This window comes from Schistocerca nitens, chromosome 3, assembly GCF_023898315.1.
Source record: "Schistocerca nitens isolate TAMUIC-IGC-003100 chromosome 3, iqSchNite1.1, whole genome shotgun sequence".
Taxonomy (NCBI): Eukaryota; Metazoa; Arthropoda; class Insecta; order Orthoptera; family Acrididae; genus Schistocerca; species Schistocerca nitens.
In genome coordinates, this window is record NC_064616.1 from 745,858,116 (window position 1) to 745,874,529 (window position 16,414).

Here is a 16,414-nt window from a genome sequence, read left to right on the forward strand (position 1 = left end):
GGGATTTTTTGTGATCTCTCAAAGGCTTTTGATTTTGTAAATCATGAAATTCTGCTAGACAAGCTCAAGTATTGTGGCATGAGTGGGACAGTGCACAAATGGTTTAATTTGTACCTAACTGGAAGAGTGCAGAAAGTTGAAATAAGTAGTTCTCATAACATGCAAAGATCAGCACATTCCTCAAACTGGGGAACTATCAAGAATGGGGTTCCACAAGGGTCAGTCTTGGGTCCTTTGTTGTTCTTATTATATATTATTGACTTGCCATTCTATATTCATGAAGAGGCAAAGTTAGTTCTCTTTGCTGATGATACAAGTATAGTAATCACACTTGACAAACAAGAATTAACTGATGAAATTGTCAATACTGTCTTTCAGAAAATTACTAAGTGGTTCCTTGTAAACGGACTCTCACTGAATTTTGATAAGACACAGTACATACAGTTCCGTACAGTGAATGGTATGACACCATTAATAAATATAGACCTTAATCAGAAGCATATAGCTAAGGTAGAATACTCCAAATTTTTAGGTGTGTCCATTGATGAGAGATTAAATTGGAAGAAACACATTGATGATCTGCTGAAACGTTTGAATTCAGCTACTTATGCAATAAGGGTCATTGCAAATTTTGGTGATAAACGTCTTAGTAAATTAGCTTACTACGCCTATTTTCACTCATTGCTTTCATATGGCATCATATTTTGGGGTAATTCATCACTGAGGAATAAAGTATTTATTGCACAAAAGCGTGTAATCAGAATAATAGCTGGAGTCCACCCAAGATCATCCTGCAGACATTTATTTAAGGATCTAGGGATATTCACAGTAGCTTCTCAGTATATATACACTCTTATGAAATTTGTTGTTAACAACCAAACCCAATTCAAAAGTAATAGCAGTGTGCATAACTACAATACTAGGAGAAAGGATGATCTTCACTATTCAAGATTAAATCTAACTTTGGCACAGAAAGGGGTAAATTATACTGGCACTAAAGTCTTTGGTCACTTACCAAATAGTATCAAAAGTCTGACAGATAACCAAAAAGTATTTAAGAAGAAATTAAAAGAATTTCTGAATGACAACTCCTTCTACTCCATAGAGGAATTTTTAGATATAAAGTAAGAAAAAAAAGAAAAAAAAACAAAACAAAAATATGAAAAAAATAAAAATAAAAAATTAAGAAAAACAAAAAACACAAAAAATGTTGTTATATTAACTTAAGTATGTTGTTAAATTAACCTAATTATGTCATGTATTGGAAAATTCGACTCGTTCCACATCATTACGAAATATCGTATTCATGATCCATGGAACTAGTATTAATCTAATCTAATCTAATCTTGCAGTGCCAGTTCACCATTAGATGAGGCAAAACAGCGAATGAAAATAATGCAGTTAAACGTTTTATGTTTGAAAATATTCGTTGATACTGAATTTACTACGACAAAAATGCTCTTGCAGTAGGTAAAATAGGATTCTGAGACACAGCACATGATGAAATGGTAGGTACACATGTAATGTAACAGCAGGGTGCCTGTATGGAAAGAATAGCACGCCCATCTCTTCAAGGAAAGAAGTTTTTTACAGGTGAACATTGTCGATATCACTCTTAGGTACATGCTGTGCAGATAACAATGCACTTGACACTTTAGGACTAACAATTGTTACAGCTTCCTGAAGTTAAATGTTACCTGAATCCCTTACTGTAATTAATATGTCTTTTTTTCTCGTATATACTACCTATAGAATACGTTTTCATGAAATTTCCTACACATTTGATTCCTATGGCATTCATGAAGTACAGATGACAAAATTTTGCACATGACTTCTTTACATCTATGGAAACGACTATTGCCAGGGGCTGGCTGTTCCCATGAACCAATACATGTGGTATAATAGGAAAAATCCCAAACAATTATTTTGCGAACAGACTCACATTTTTTCCTACAAACTGCACTTTATTCTTGCTATTATTAGATGGACCAAAACGTTTGTTCATGGTTTAAGGCTTTTTACATGTGCTCCAAAACTCAACATGCTAACACCTCATGTGACTGATGGTTGATCCTCTATACACTCGCCATACATATGCCCATATACCTTGTGTTAAGATGAATAACAATCATGCAAAGCTGGAATTACAAGTGTCGAACAGATTAGAATTAAAGCATTCATAGATGAAATGTGTGTAATTAGAATTTCAATTTAGAAATGGAGTGTTTCATAACTAAAGAACTGTTTATCTGCCACCCTTTTCATCTGTTACTTTTTTATTTGTCAGTTTGTAAGCATACATCTCTTATCAAAACAAACCAAATGTAGTATCTACAAAGGAAGATAATCTTCCTTAAAACATGACATATAGTTCTCTGTTGACAGAAATACAGTGCCATATTTGCAGTACCGCATGTCTCGTTGTGGAACTGAGTAACAACATAAATTTTGGTGGACTATACATCACTTCAGATACTAAGAATATAAAAATGTACGGGTCCTTAGATTTAGAAGCAGATGCCCTTGTACCAGATTAATATTAATTTATACATAGTTTTTACTTTGTTCATTAGTAATTTTTTCATAAGTAATGGACTGTCTGAGAAAACTATGTCATCCTTGTTGATGACATGTCTGCATTGTTTGCATGGCTTGATTTTTGTTAATTATTTGCTCTCAGGGTTTTCGTTTGTACAGTACTTAATTTATTGATTTCTATTACATCTCATAGCAGTCCCACAACGAACTGTAGGCTATAATTGAGATAAAACAGAACCAGTTTTATGATCAGCCTGTCAATGTCTGAATCACTCTAAGGTTTTGACATGATACAGAAATGTATTCATATTTGGACTCGTTCTGAGGCAATTGATTTTGTTCTGCTCCAGAAATCTGGATCATCCAATGTAATATACACATTCTGGCACAAATTTGGAATTTTTTTCTTTAGCATACTGGTGACTTTTCGTGCTGACGATGTGCTTGTTAGGTAACACACAAAGTACAATGGTCTTCTACCAGCACACACAGGCAACTGGTGTTCTACATCCACATAGTATAGAAGTTTTTGATTTTGGTTGTCATATTTGAACAAGGTACTAGACAATGGTTTTTGAGTGTAATATTGCACATGCTCATCAATTTCTTGCAGGATATGTCCAAGTTAGATACAAAGTATATGAAATATTTCTGGAACATTAAATTTCTGTTATCATTTTGGAAGACTAAAATCATAAGAGAACTTGTAACATTAGTAGCTTATCTGAAGGGCAGAATAACTCTGGTTATGTGGACATCTTCTTATAATGTATTGCAGTATCGTGCTGATAATATGACTGTTCCCTGTTACAGACATTGTTATAGTAAATCCCACAAGATTAATAACAAAAAATAAGTGTGTTATCCCTTATCACGCACAGATCAATGCAAACTTCTTGGCTAAAGACAGTATGATGACACTCTGAAGTTCTATGGTCAGAGCCAGAATTCTGTATTGCAGCTAGCATAGAATTCGCTGACTTAGGAGAACACAGCAAATTTTGCAGAAACACTAGAACATCTCCATCATACAAGTGGCTGACATTCAGAAGAATAAATTAATTTTGGAGGCTTAAATACTACTAAATGATTTACTATTCCTCGATTTTTCAAATATTTATCATTGATATGATGCAATTTTTTGTTTAATATCTCTTATTGTGATATATCAGATAGTTTCCGATTTTTGTATTTATTTTCAAATTTGGTAGCAGTTGTTTGAAAACTGTTGGTTTTTATTTCTTACTTATCTTCTGTCTAATAGCAATTTTTGGAGTAATTTGTCTCTGTGCCCCTGATTTAACTCCATAGGGAATATTATATAAAATTCATTCACTCCACAATTTCAATACATTGGGATCTTATTCTTTACGTTATTAGATCATTTGACCTGTGTTGTTGTTCTAATGTGTCAGGACTATTTCCAGGACGTTTACTTCTTTTCTGTTTCAGTAGTAAACTACTAAACTTTTCACCAGTAAGTCTTTCATATTCAGATTTAATAACGCTTCCAAGTAAATGACTGTTGTATCATTCAGTATCTCAGGTTGAGCTTCTCTCTAATTACTTTTTTCAAGAGTGAAAACTTCTTTCTATTGGCTATGAGGTGGAATGTGACTAATTGGACAATAATAGCTATGGATCTCCATCTTAACTTGTGAAATACACATTAGATTTCTTGAACTAATGCAGCAAACCTTCATGTTTTGCTTTTCAGTCTTAATAATTTTAATTTCAATGATTTGCATCTTTTCATAGGAAAATTTTTGAGGATATGCTTCTTTAAAATTTACACAAATTCTCATATAAGCTTATTTGATGAGAGAGGATTACATATGTTGTAGCCACATGCTATTGTATGTCCTTTAATCACGATTTGCGCTGTTACTTGATATTTATTGACACTTGAGAGCATTTCAAAATCATCTCTTAACCTCAAGTTGGTATGTTGCTCAGTATTTTCTGATGTTATAAATTAAATGTATTTGCCTCATTGAAGAGTCTTTTGAGATATAGGCAAGAGGAATCATTTCTCATCAGGTATTCTTTTGAATGAAGCAAAATATGTTAGCGTGTATTGGTCACTGTCTTATACATAATGCAGTCAAAGCATGTGGAAAATTTGCAATGTAAATGGCAATGTCATAAATTGCATTTATGAACTATAGAAGTAAATACTTTGATGTACAGATTTTGATCTATCAACATAAGGAAGTGATATGGATTGTTCGAATGTCTGATTTGCTTGCTGTATGGCCCAACAAGCATGTGATGTGAAATGTGATGTCTGCAACTGTCATAAGTTGGGGATTCTCTTGGAAACATGTTTGATTGAAAGAGAAATGATCATATGGCATTACTGACCAATAGATACCGTTTAGGGTTGTTGGACCCTTCGGTGTAAGCCTTTTTACATTGAACAACAAATTCAAAATACCACTTTTTTGAAACTCTGTCATTTTCTCCCATTATGACACAGAAGTTCGAAATTTAGGTCCAATGCGCCTACAACCTTACTCTGTAGAGGTGCAAAGGCATGGCGCCCTGAGACGTAACCCTCGGGCTCGGTAATGCTTTAGCGAGGTGACGACATGTGCAAAACGTAAGGCCGGAACTCAGAAGTTCATGTGAGGTGTAAGGTAAGCTAATGATGTCACACTGGCACCAGATTTCACCAATAATCTGTCCAGTGGCACCGTGGACGTGTCACTGTATGAAAAGATCATCAGACCTCTCTTTACCCACATTTCACTCTTGTACTTGACACTTCTGTGATGGGAGTCAGAACTATGACACCCAGTGTTGAAATCAAGTAGTTCTCTAATGGGTGGCCGAGGAAAATATTTCAGAGCTACTGCTGCTCATAATCGACAGAAAAAGCCTCCCGATGGGTCATAAAGGGCATGAATGAAACCACTCTTTCCCTTAGGGCGTTCATTTTCAGATGTTTTGTGGTAGAAAACCACAGTTCGCAGTCTCATGTGCAACACGACGACGTTTTCGACCACCTTTGAAACCACATAGACACTCCCCCCCACCCGGATAATTCAATGCTTCTATAACAACAGCATAGGGCAGTAGCTCCATTGAATGTGATCTCACCTCTGTGTGGAACCACTAGGGACGGTTCAAAAATATTCAATGAAGTCTGGATGTGATCCAAAGTAGAAAAGGATGCTTATGCTTTTTCATCCCTCTTTTTTCGCGCCATTCTGTAGCATGTGCACAGGGAGGTACGACATTGATACACATGTGAATAAAATGGCAAAGGGTTTCTCTGAGACTCTCCTGTTCAGCAACACCCTCAGTGTCAGCTGCACACTTTTACTGTGCATTTTAAAAATATCTCTGTATTGAGACATCCATCCATTGATCCCTAGCACCCTGCAGACAGGCAACCCTCCCGACACTAACATTCCCTGCCTGCATGCAAAATCTGAGGGGTAACAAAGAGGTCGCCTATCCCACCAGTGGGTAGGGCTGGGTGAGTCGGAGTCTCTTTTTAAAGTGCACAACAAAAGTATGCAAATGGCACTGAGGGTGTTGCCAAATTGAGAGGAGGGGGGGAGGGGGGGAGGAGGAGCTGAAAGGAACCCTTTGTCATTTTATTCATGCATGTGTCAATGTCGCATCCCCCTGTGCACACGTTACAGGAGTGAGTGGAAAAGGTGGGATGATAAAGCATAAACACCCTTTTCTACTTTGGATCATGTGTAAATTTCGTCGAATGGTTTTGAATGGTCCCCAGTGGTTCCATTCTCTATACCAGAGAAAAAAAATTGGTCACGCTTCACTCCAAAGAGGTGAGATCACGTTCTTTGGGGTTCCAGTCTCGTAATGTCATTAGAGAAAACTGGAACCGTCTGGGAGGTGTCAGCAGTATCAAAGATTTCCAAGGACATCTTCCTGTTGCACAAATGGCTCTAAGCACTCTAAGCACTATGGTACTTAATCTCTGAGTTGATCAATCCCCTAGACTTAGAGCTACTTAAATCTAACTAACCTAAGGACATTACACACATCCATGCCTGAGGCAGGATTCGAACCTGCGACTGTAGCAGCAGAAATGTGTGGAAATAAAGGTTACAGGAGAAGGGGTGGTTTTATTCTCTCCGTTTATGACACATCCTGAGGCCTTTTCGAATCGATTCTGAATAGCAGTGTAACCGAAATATTTTCGGCGGCCACCCATAAGGAAACTGCTTGACTTCAACACTGGTCGTCACTGTTCTGACCCCAGTCGCGTAGGTGTCAAGAGATGTAGGTAAGGGGATGCGTGACTATCTCCCTATAGTGTGACACATCCACAGTAGCGTTGGGCAGAAGTATAATGAAATTTGTTGCCAATATGACATCATTGGCCCAGCTTATACCTCACATGAACTCTGGCCTTCTTTTTCTTTTTTTGTTGCAAAGTCAACAACCTTGCTGTTTAAAGCGTCGCCAAGCTCGAGGGCGACATCTCAGGGCGCAATCCCAGGGTGCCATACTTTTACACCATCACAGAGGAAAGTTGTAGGCATGTTTGAGCCAAATTTCGAACTTTTGCGTTGCAATTGGCGAAAATGACAAGGTTTCAAAAAAGTGGCCCTTTAACTTTTTTGGGCAGTCTATTTCTACAGCTACATTTACATACATATGTATATGTATGTAAATAGAATTTGTATATAGAAAATAACAGAGGTCCTATCACACTTCTCTGGGGCGCTCCTGACAATACCCTTGTCTCTGATGAACACTCGCCATCGAGGATAACATACTAGGTTCTGGTGCTTAAGAAGCCTTTGAGTCACTTGCATATCTGGGAACATGTTCCCTATGCTTGTACCTTCGTTAATCGTCGGCAGTGTGGCACTGTGTCAAATAATTTACGGGAATCTACGAATATGAATCCATCTGTTGCCCTTGATCTATAGTTCACAGGATATCATGAGAGAAAAGGGCAATCTGAGTTTCGTAGAAGCGATGCTTTCTAAAACCGTGCTGATTCGTGAACAAGAGCGTTTCGGTCTCAAAGAAATTTATTGTATATGTTCTGAGAATATATTCGAGAATTCTGAAGCAAAGCGATGCTAAGGATATTGCTCTGTAATTATGCTGATTCATTTTTTTACCCTTCTTACATACAGGAGTCATCTGCACTTTTTTCCAGTCGCTTGAGACTTTGCGCTGGACGAGAGATTCATGATAAATTTAAGCTTAATTAGTGCCAGTGCTGCATAGTACTCTTTGTAAAACCGATCTGGGATCCCATCAGGACCTGGTGACTTATTTGCTTTCAGCTCCTTCACTTGCTTCTCTACTCCAGGGATACTTAGTACTATGTCCTCCATACGAGAGTCTACGAGATGGTGAAACTGCGATATGTTTGTACGTTGATGTCACTTCGGCGACTTGCGCGTCTTTGTATTGAGTGTCAGTTAAAACGATTAGAACAGCAAAAACACCCCATTGCCAACCGAAGAATTCAACCTAGGGCCCCACAATCTAGAGGTGGTGACACTGTCCATTAGACTACCATGGACAACATGAATGATCTTGAAGTATGAATTACCAGATGGTTACGTTTTGGGGTAAGGGTGTGTTCGTGGATCTAGGGCACTCAACAGAGTCTGATAGGAAGTGCATAAAAAAAAGCTCAGCTCCAGTCTGTCGCTCTTTCCCGTTTCACTTAACATTCGCCCTCAAAATTACACTGTCATTCAATATGTAAACATGGAATTTGTACTGAAACCTGTTTAAAACCTCGGCACAGAACTAAGAGAAGACTAAAAGCAGGAGGCGGGGAAGTGTTACTGGTTGATCAGTTAAAAAACAACTGGAGCCTACCATCGAGGGAAAGGAACAAAGCAAGATTAGAGTTTAACATCCCGTCGACAACGAGGTTATTAGAGGTGGAACACCAGAAGCTGGCAGGCCGGACTCGGATTTGAGCTGACCTCCTCGCGAATGGGATTCTTTTTGGCAACGTAATAGACTTTTATTTACAAATTGCCAATACATTTTTACAGGTGGAAATACCTTCAAGTTTCTTGCGTACGTTTTCTATATAGTTATCGAGAATCTTTTTCTTTTCATTTCACTGTGGCTGATTTCTGATACGCAAATTTTTTGTCAAATATCTATTTTGTTACATTTTGTTCACTTGCAAATTGATTTATAGTGGTACTGTTATTTTATTTTACTTCTAGTCATTTAGTGTGCTAATCACTAAGCCACCCGAGTCGCTCTTGCGAACGTTTCTATTACATTTAAGTGCGCCCCCTGAATATTTAGTAAGTATATTGAACAGTTCGCAGATTGTTATATTTCGAAACAAAGAGTATGAAAATCTGTTGTACAGAAATGATGATCTGATCAATTGAGCAGAAAAAAATCAGGTTTTGTTGTTATTTGATAATAAATATTGTACTTCACGCATAATCTATAATAATTTTAAGCCGAAAAGTCTCCCGTACACTAAATCAATGATGTAACATGTATGTTACGACACAGTAAAGTCTATAGAATCTGAGTCGTATAGCCCGGTCCACACGCAACGATCTGTCTGCGCAGACATTGGCACAGATGTCTGTACATGCAAAAGATCGCTGCAAATGTGGTGTGTTCACACGACACAAACCCCAATCTACTACTCGCCCGCCATCTGTCGGTGTACAAAAGAAATATCAGTGGCAAGCGACTACGCTCCCCGTAAACGTCAAAAACTTAATTCAGTTATTTTGAAATATAGAAATGGAGGAAGTTCTGTTGTGGTCTGTGTTCGCAACTTGTGTTGCAAAAAACATTCAGACCAACCGCAGGAAACAGAGAAGGCGGTCAAAATGGTGTAGATTAGCAGTTTTCTCACGTACATTTACGGCGAATCTGTTTTGTTTTACATTACCTCGTGTTTCATTTCCTGGCACATTGACACTCCAATTTCATCTTCAATTGTACTCCTGCATGGTCTTGGCGTTTCTTGATCACTAAGAAAGCCAAGCAGATCAAAATACCATAACGTTGGCTGGCATACTTGATCTACTCCTACACCAGATCTTCTAGATTTCTGAACTTTGGATAACTCTTTTCGGTAAACAGTTCGCTGACAGACTTAATTTACTTGACTTGCCTTCATGAACTCATCCTTCAGGACAGCATAAATAGCTTCACATGTGTTGGGTATTATTTCACTCAACGCTTGTTTCGATATTGCAGTTGAAAATTCCAAATCCTTGTAGCTCCCTCCTGTTGCTAGGAATCTCAATGTTACGCCAGCCGTTTATGCGTAGAAATTGCCCTTCTCATACAAGTAATTTTTTCTCATAATATGAGGGGTTACAAGCTTTAAGAGATAATTATAAGTTTCGACATCCATCTGCAAATAATTTCGCCAGTTCACAACGAATTTTTTTTATTACCGTTTCTCTGTTTGCCGAGGCTCAACTGCCCGCAATTTTTCAATTAGAGCATTGTATGCTGCTTTCTTTTTGTCTCGGTCACTATATTCTTTACTTTTAATCTTCCACAAACATGGGTGGTTTCTATATATTTCAATGAATTCACTTACAAACTCTAGAGAACACTGACGAGTATCGGCCATTTTAACGCCCTGTGCGCACAAATACAAACACTAGACTGAGCAAACAGCTGTTTCGCGCCAGATTTGCGGCGATCTCCTGTCCACACGCTCCAACTTGTCTGCGCAAATGTGGTTTGAACCCACAGATTTGAGAGGTTTCGCTCAAACCTCCAACTCCAACTTCCAGGTTTGCACACACCTCAGGTTGGTGCAAATCTTCTGTCCACACGCAACGATCTGTCTGCGCAGATGCGATGTGCGCAGAGATTTGCGCAGACAGATCGTTGCGTGTGGACGGGCCTTATCATTCGTTTCATCGTCTGCTAGAAAGAGTCTTTAGTATGTCATATGATGATCTTTGTACTTGAGTAGTGGTTGGCGGCCGATATGTGTAAGCGATTTGGGTAATAGTAATGTTTGTAGTGGTTACCATCTGATGTTGTGTGTAAGTGAGAGCAATGACAGGAAAGAGCAGAAACTGGGTTCGAATCGAAGCAGATATTGTGAAAGGAAGAGAAGAAGGAAACTGGAAGAAGCTTATAGAACTTGCCGAACATTTAAAATCTAGGTCACCTAGCTCAGGTGTGTGTTTCTGATGTGATGTATTTTAGTGTTGTTGACATCGTTGAGAGACTGTTGCATTGCAAATTACGTGTTATTTAATATTGAGGATATACAAAAACAGTGTAAGATTTTTATACATAGCAGCTGTTCGCTATTATTTTACGTTTTACACGAGTCTGTCTGGATGATGTACAACCGCAACTCGCCCCCAGATTAGTGCCAGCTGTTGTGTTACAATGTGTACGTGCTCTCAGTAAAACAGGCGTCGAAATGTAAGTTCCATCCTGCATTTGACAAGAGAAATTCCATTGCTTCATACTGCAGTAATTTATCAAATATTCCCTATGTGTGTTGCAAACCTTCACACACATTTTGCCCCCTTGAAGTTTACTAAATGACACTATCTTACTTGTTTGGCATTTTACCATGGGACATATGTGCACCAAAGTCTTCCTCTTTGCATTGACTCACGATATGTTCCTGTTATAAAATTTGTTAAGGTCCTGCTTTAACAACATAGTTTGTATTCGGCGTTCTTGGTGTAATAATTGTCACAGATGAAAATGTTACTGAAGAGAATGTACCATCATAAAAAATAGTTCTGATTATGTTTTTAAAGGTTTAAATGAAACGCCAAGTATTTTTTTTACTGTTTTCTTATTAAGATATACTGGAAATAAAGGTTCACATTAGTTTTCCTGTGGAACCATGCAATTTAATTTGAAGAACAGAATTTATCACCATTCTGTAAGCCATTTATGTTTGGGAATTTGTGTTGTTAGGCCCATGTTAATAAGGACAAGAAGATGACATGTACAACCTACTGTTCTGTTACAGCATGGAAAAATATAAAAAGGAACTTATCAGGATTTGCAACTTTTCCTGGTGTGCTTACTGTTGCCAAGATCATAAACTCTTCTTGGATTGGTTTGTTGATCTTTGTTTCTTCTAACACTGGCATTTCTGGCTATTACATCTGCATTTTTCTCTACATGCCCTCTTTGTGGTGCTAAATGAGCAACACCTCAAGAAGTTTGGCCAGCAAACACTAAAGCCAGAGATAAAAATTGTGTAATTGGGTTTACAAGGACGGTAGAATTTTATTAAGCCCAACGAGGCATATGAGTTTTCATTAGATGCACATATATTTCGTAATAAACCATGTGTTGTCACTCGAACTGATTAGCCAACCTAGGAACAATTGCAAAATAAGTTTAAGTGGTTAGTTCTTCGAGGATGATGATAAAGAAATTGTGTATGGGTAGCAAAATAAAAGGGATATACTGAACCTGCTGATATCTCCAGTCTTTTATCCATTATGTCATCAAAATGTCACTTAAACCATTCATTGAAATTTAGTGATGTAAGAGCATTGGCATGTGTTAAAACGTGTGCCTAAGGATGGTAGCTCTGACATTTGCGTTTGCATGTATAATTGTGAAGGTCCCCATTACTGAACCCTATCATCCCCAGCATATGTCCTACACAGTTTTTGGACTCAAATCTAACATACATAGTTTGGCCTGTGGGACATGTGGTAACAAAACTTCATGCCAACTCTTGTAAGTTTGTGAATTGTCCTTAAACAATGGGTAGGGAATCCACTTCAGCTACTTAATCATTCTCCACAATTGATTCCTTATTATGCTCAATTTCCCTCACTTACTAGTCATTGTGTACTGGTAGTGATTGATAATTTTCACTCTCTTGAGTTCTTCGGCTAAAGTTATGTATTGGACCACCGTCCATCCCCCACCGAAGTCTTGGTAGTTGTGACAAACTGATCTGTAGGACAGTCCGAGGCCTAGCTTAGGTTGAAAAGTGACAATTTGATGGAGAGTTGGTGAAGCCAACAAATGTGAAAGCAGAAAGTTGGATTGTAGAAACAAATTGACAGGTACCAAAGCATAATGTGTATGTCCACATCATATTGAAAAAAGCAGAAAGGGGGGGGGGGGGATTCCAATATATAACTTTTGCCGAGATCTTCCTTGTCTACCTGCACTGGTCGGAGCCATATATAGAAGGTACACACGAAACTGGATGCTGAAAAATATGGATGGGATACTGTACAGGAAATTTACTGATTTTGGAATATCTGCTAACCATGTAGAGATGGGTATGTTACACTATGAATGCAGTGCATAATTACATTGAAGCATCAGTATGGCAGTTGAAGAAGGAAGCCTTTATTGCACTCTGTTGAAGTCGGAGAGTATCATTCTGCAGTTGGTGACATGGATGGGGCTCTACAGTGGGTACAGTGCTGCCCAACTGCTGAGATTCTTTTACATCTGTATTATTATTCCTCAAACCACCTTGTGATGGGGAAGTGTATTCAATATGCTGCATTACTCTCTCATATATGTATTTGCAAATGTTTGTGTTGGAAGAAGGGACAGTTGCTATGCCTTTGTATGCACATCAATTTATCTGATGTTATTGTTGATCATTTTGTGAGATATGTAGGACAGAGTAATACATAGCTTGGCCGTTCCTGGAATGTAGACTCCTCAAAATTGTAACATTAAACTTCTCCGTGATGCATATTCTTTCACGTAGCATCTGCTACTGGAGTTCAGGGAAGTTCTCACTGATGCACTTGCATTTACTGAGTGAACGTGTGATGGAATGTACAGACTTACACTGGGCCATCTGTGTCTCCTTTGGTAATGTTATCAATAAGGATCACAGATTGCTCTCAACAATATCAGTTGACTGGAGGTGTTTTAAGCTACCTCCTTTGACAGTGAATTAAATTTTCTTGGAATTCTTCCAGTGAATTTCCTGGCATCTGCTTTTCTTACAAGTTTCATGTGGTCTATATATTTAAGAGATGTGAATGTTTCCAGTGACTATCGATCTTATCAAACAGCGGATCACTTCACATATCTGTATACAGTGTTACATGTTTATGTTTGGTGTCAGGTTCTAGTCCCTTGTTGCACCATGAACTGGCTTTTAGCTACAAATTTATGACATTGAGACAACCCTATATGGACCACCTTTGTCCAGTGACTATAGTTGGAATCATGAATGATGGCAGTTAGAGTTTAGGCTTGTTCTGTGCACGTACATCACGCATTCTCCGAAAGTCAATGAGCATTCAGTAGCATTGTGAGCTCTCTGCTGTTAATGCCGTGGCTAATGCAAGCATTAAATGTGATCGTAGCAAGTTGTTTAATGAATTTCTATTTCATTTGTTGTGAGTTGTCGTCACTGATAGTGGTGGTAAGTGATAAATTCTGCAGTAGCAACTGAGAAACACAATTTTCAGGAATATGCTTCCTTCAATCAGAAAGCATGTGCATGTGTGTATCGCAAATGTGGTTTGGAATTGCCAATAATGCAATTCCCGTCTGTGCCTCAACATGCACGAACCTCCATCGTTCGTGCATTGGACTGTAATTACGTAGTAATAATGTAATTACAATTTATTCAGTTTGTTATACCAGTCACCTCTGTTTCTGTGAAAATACCTCGGACACGGAAAAAGTTTGTAATATGCAATCACCAAAACACACAATATAAAACACAGAGTTCATCAACAATCTTTGGACAGATACAAAAGTACTGTGATATGGTTGCTGTCATTGTGCAAACAGCTCAGCATAGTGCCATTGGATTCAATGAACTCTTGCACGGGGTACACATTGGTTAACTCTTAATAAGTAAACTTATCCATAATGCTGTCTGTCATTGTTAACATACCACTATTGCTGCCAGTAAATTAAACCTGAGACAGAACCAGGCAGCACTGAAGGAAAGATTTACTATTGTCAAAAGCAAATACTATCAGTGCATGGAACAAGATGTTTTCAAATAAGACACTCAGTCTTGGGTGTTGTGCAGATCTTTCCAACTCAATACAGGTGCAGGGATAAACGAGGGTAAAAAATCAAATGAAATGCTGTAATTCTGTTATGAGCTGCTCGAGATTGTTGGTCATTTATGCCAAGAAAACTTGAAAACTGTCAATAAACAACTCCCAGTATTTTGTGTGTAGAATTCGGCTACACTTTGCATATTGTGAGCAGTAATGTTTCTGTAGCACTCCATGGGAGTAGTCTCAAATCTGATTTCACAAATCACTTTTCCCATTATGATCCAGTTCTGTCGGCAACAAAGTTGTCAGTCTGATCACAAAATAGATATGATATTTCATAAGTCCATATTCTGTTCACAGTGTGGAAGAACAGAAATATATCAGATGCCTTCAAAAAGTGAAGAAATTGCACTCCAATCTGGGTACTGGTATTCTGGTTTTCATGGATGGACTGCTTCTAGTTTCATGTAAAAAAAAAAAAAAAAAAAGGTGCTCCGTAATTCTATAACCAATTGAATTGTTGAATTGGGCACACAAACAATGTTCTAGGAAACAAAAATCAAATTTTGCATGAGAACAAAAAAAGCTATTTTATACTTACCTATTTGGCCTTTCTTGAATCAGGCAGTCTATATGAGGTAAAACACCATTCTGCTTATCTTTGTGGCTGTCTCTACACAATTGAATTTTTATATTTGAAAAAATAGTGCAAATTCACTTTTCTTGGATGAACAATATTGTATATACACAGTTACGATGTTGTACTGCTGAAACACTTTAGCTCCCCCCCCCCCCCTCCCTCCCCCTCCTCACTACAGAAATCGAAAGCTTATTTTGAGGAAATAGAACAAACCAAGTCAAAAGCCATAATGTATATGGCAATGCACACACATCAGCAGCAGAAGACACTGAAATAATTTCACACTATTTCCATTCCAATTATCTGCATCATATACATGCTGCATTACATTTGCAGAACACAGTCAGTGCATTTTCACAGAGCAATATTAAATTTCACTATTAACTAGGTAGCTGCTAATAGAAATCCTGTTTTTCAGCAGGGATGTACTAACACACATGAAGCAAGTCTTTCTTCTGGACACTTTTCACTGGCAAAAGTTTATCACACAAGAGAGGGAAAACTGAAATGTTATCTGGTGGCATATTTCTTTTTCTCCCGTACCTATCAGTCTCTCTGTATGCATTGACAAACACACAGTTGCAGGATGTTATAATTATTATTTTTATTAGCGTAGTAGTGTCATCAGATGAAATTTGTTGCCAGACATCTATCTGCATCTACATCATACTCCGCAATCCACCTAATTGTGTGTGGCGGAGGGTACTTTTTGTACCACTGAGCCCTCCAACCCTATTCCACTCACAAATAGCACATGGGAAGAATGACTGTCAGTAAGCCTCTGTATTAGCTCTAATTTCTTGAAGTTTCTCCACACATGTAGAGGGAAGTAATATGTTGTCAGACTCTTCCTGGAAAGAGTTCTCGCCAAATTTCAATAATAAATCTCTCTGTGATGCACAATGCTTCTCTTGTAATGTCTGCCAGTGGTGTTTGTTAAGCATCCCCGTAACACTCTTGTGCCGACTAAACGATCCCATGACGAAACACGCCACTCTTCATTGGATCTTCTCTATCTCTTCTTTCAGTCCTATCTGGTAGGGACCCCAGATAGATGAACAGTACTCAAGAATGGGGGCAAGTAAGCACCTTGTAAGCCCTTCCCTTCATGGACGAGCTACATTTCCATAAGATTCTTCCTATGAATCTGAGTCTGGCATCTGCTTTTCCAACTGTTTATATGGTCATTCCACTTGAGGTAACTCCGGATGGTTACACCTAGATATTTTGCGGCAGATGCTGTTTGTCATCAATAGTGTAGCTATACAGTAGTGTATTTAGTTTC

At 38.2% G+C, this 16,414-nt stretch overlaps 1 protein-coding gene across 1 annotated transcript in view; it reads left to right on the plus strand.

The window, feature by feature from the left end:
- Positions 1–10,400: 10,400 nt before the first annotated feature.
- Positions 10,401–16,414, plus strand: part of LOC126248730 (tetratricopeptide repeat protein 7B-like) — a 231,957-nt gene continuing 225,943 nt past the window's right edge. Inside the window, 1 exon segment of the mRNA XM_049950047.1 lies at positions 10,401–10,681. Within this exon segment, the coding sequence (XP_049806004.1) occupies positions 10,558–10,681 (124 nt within the window). The 5' untranslated portion in view covers positions 10,401–10,557.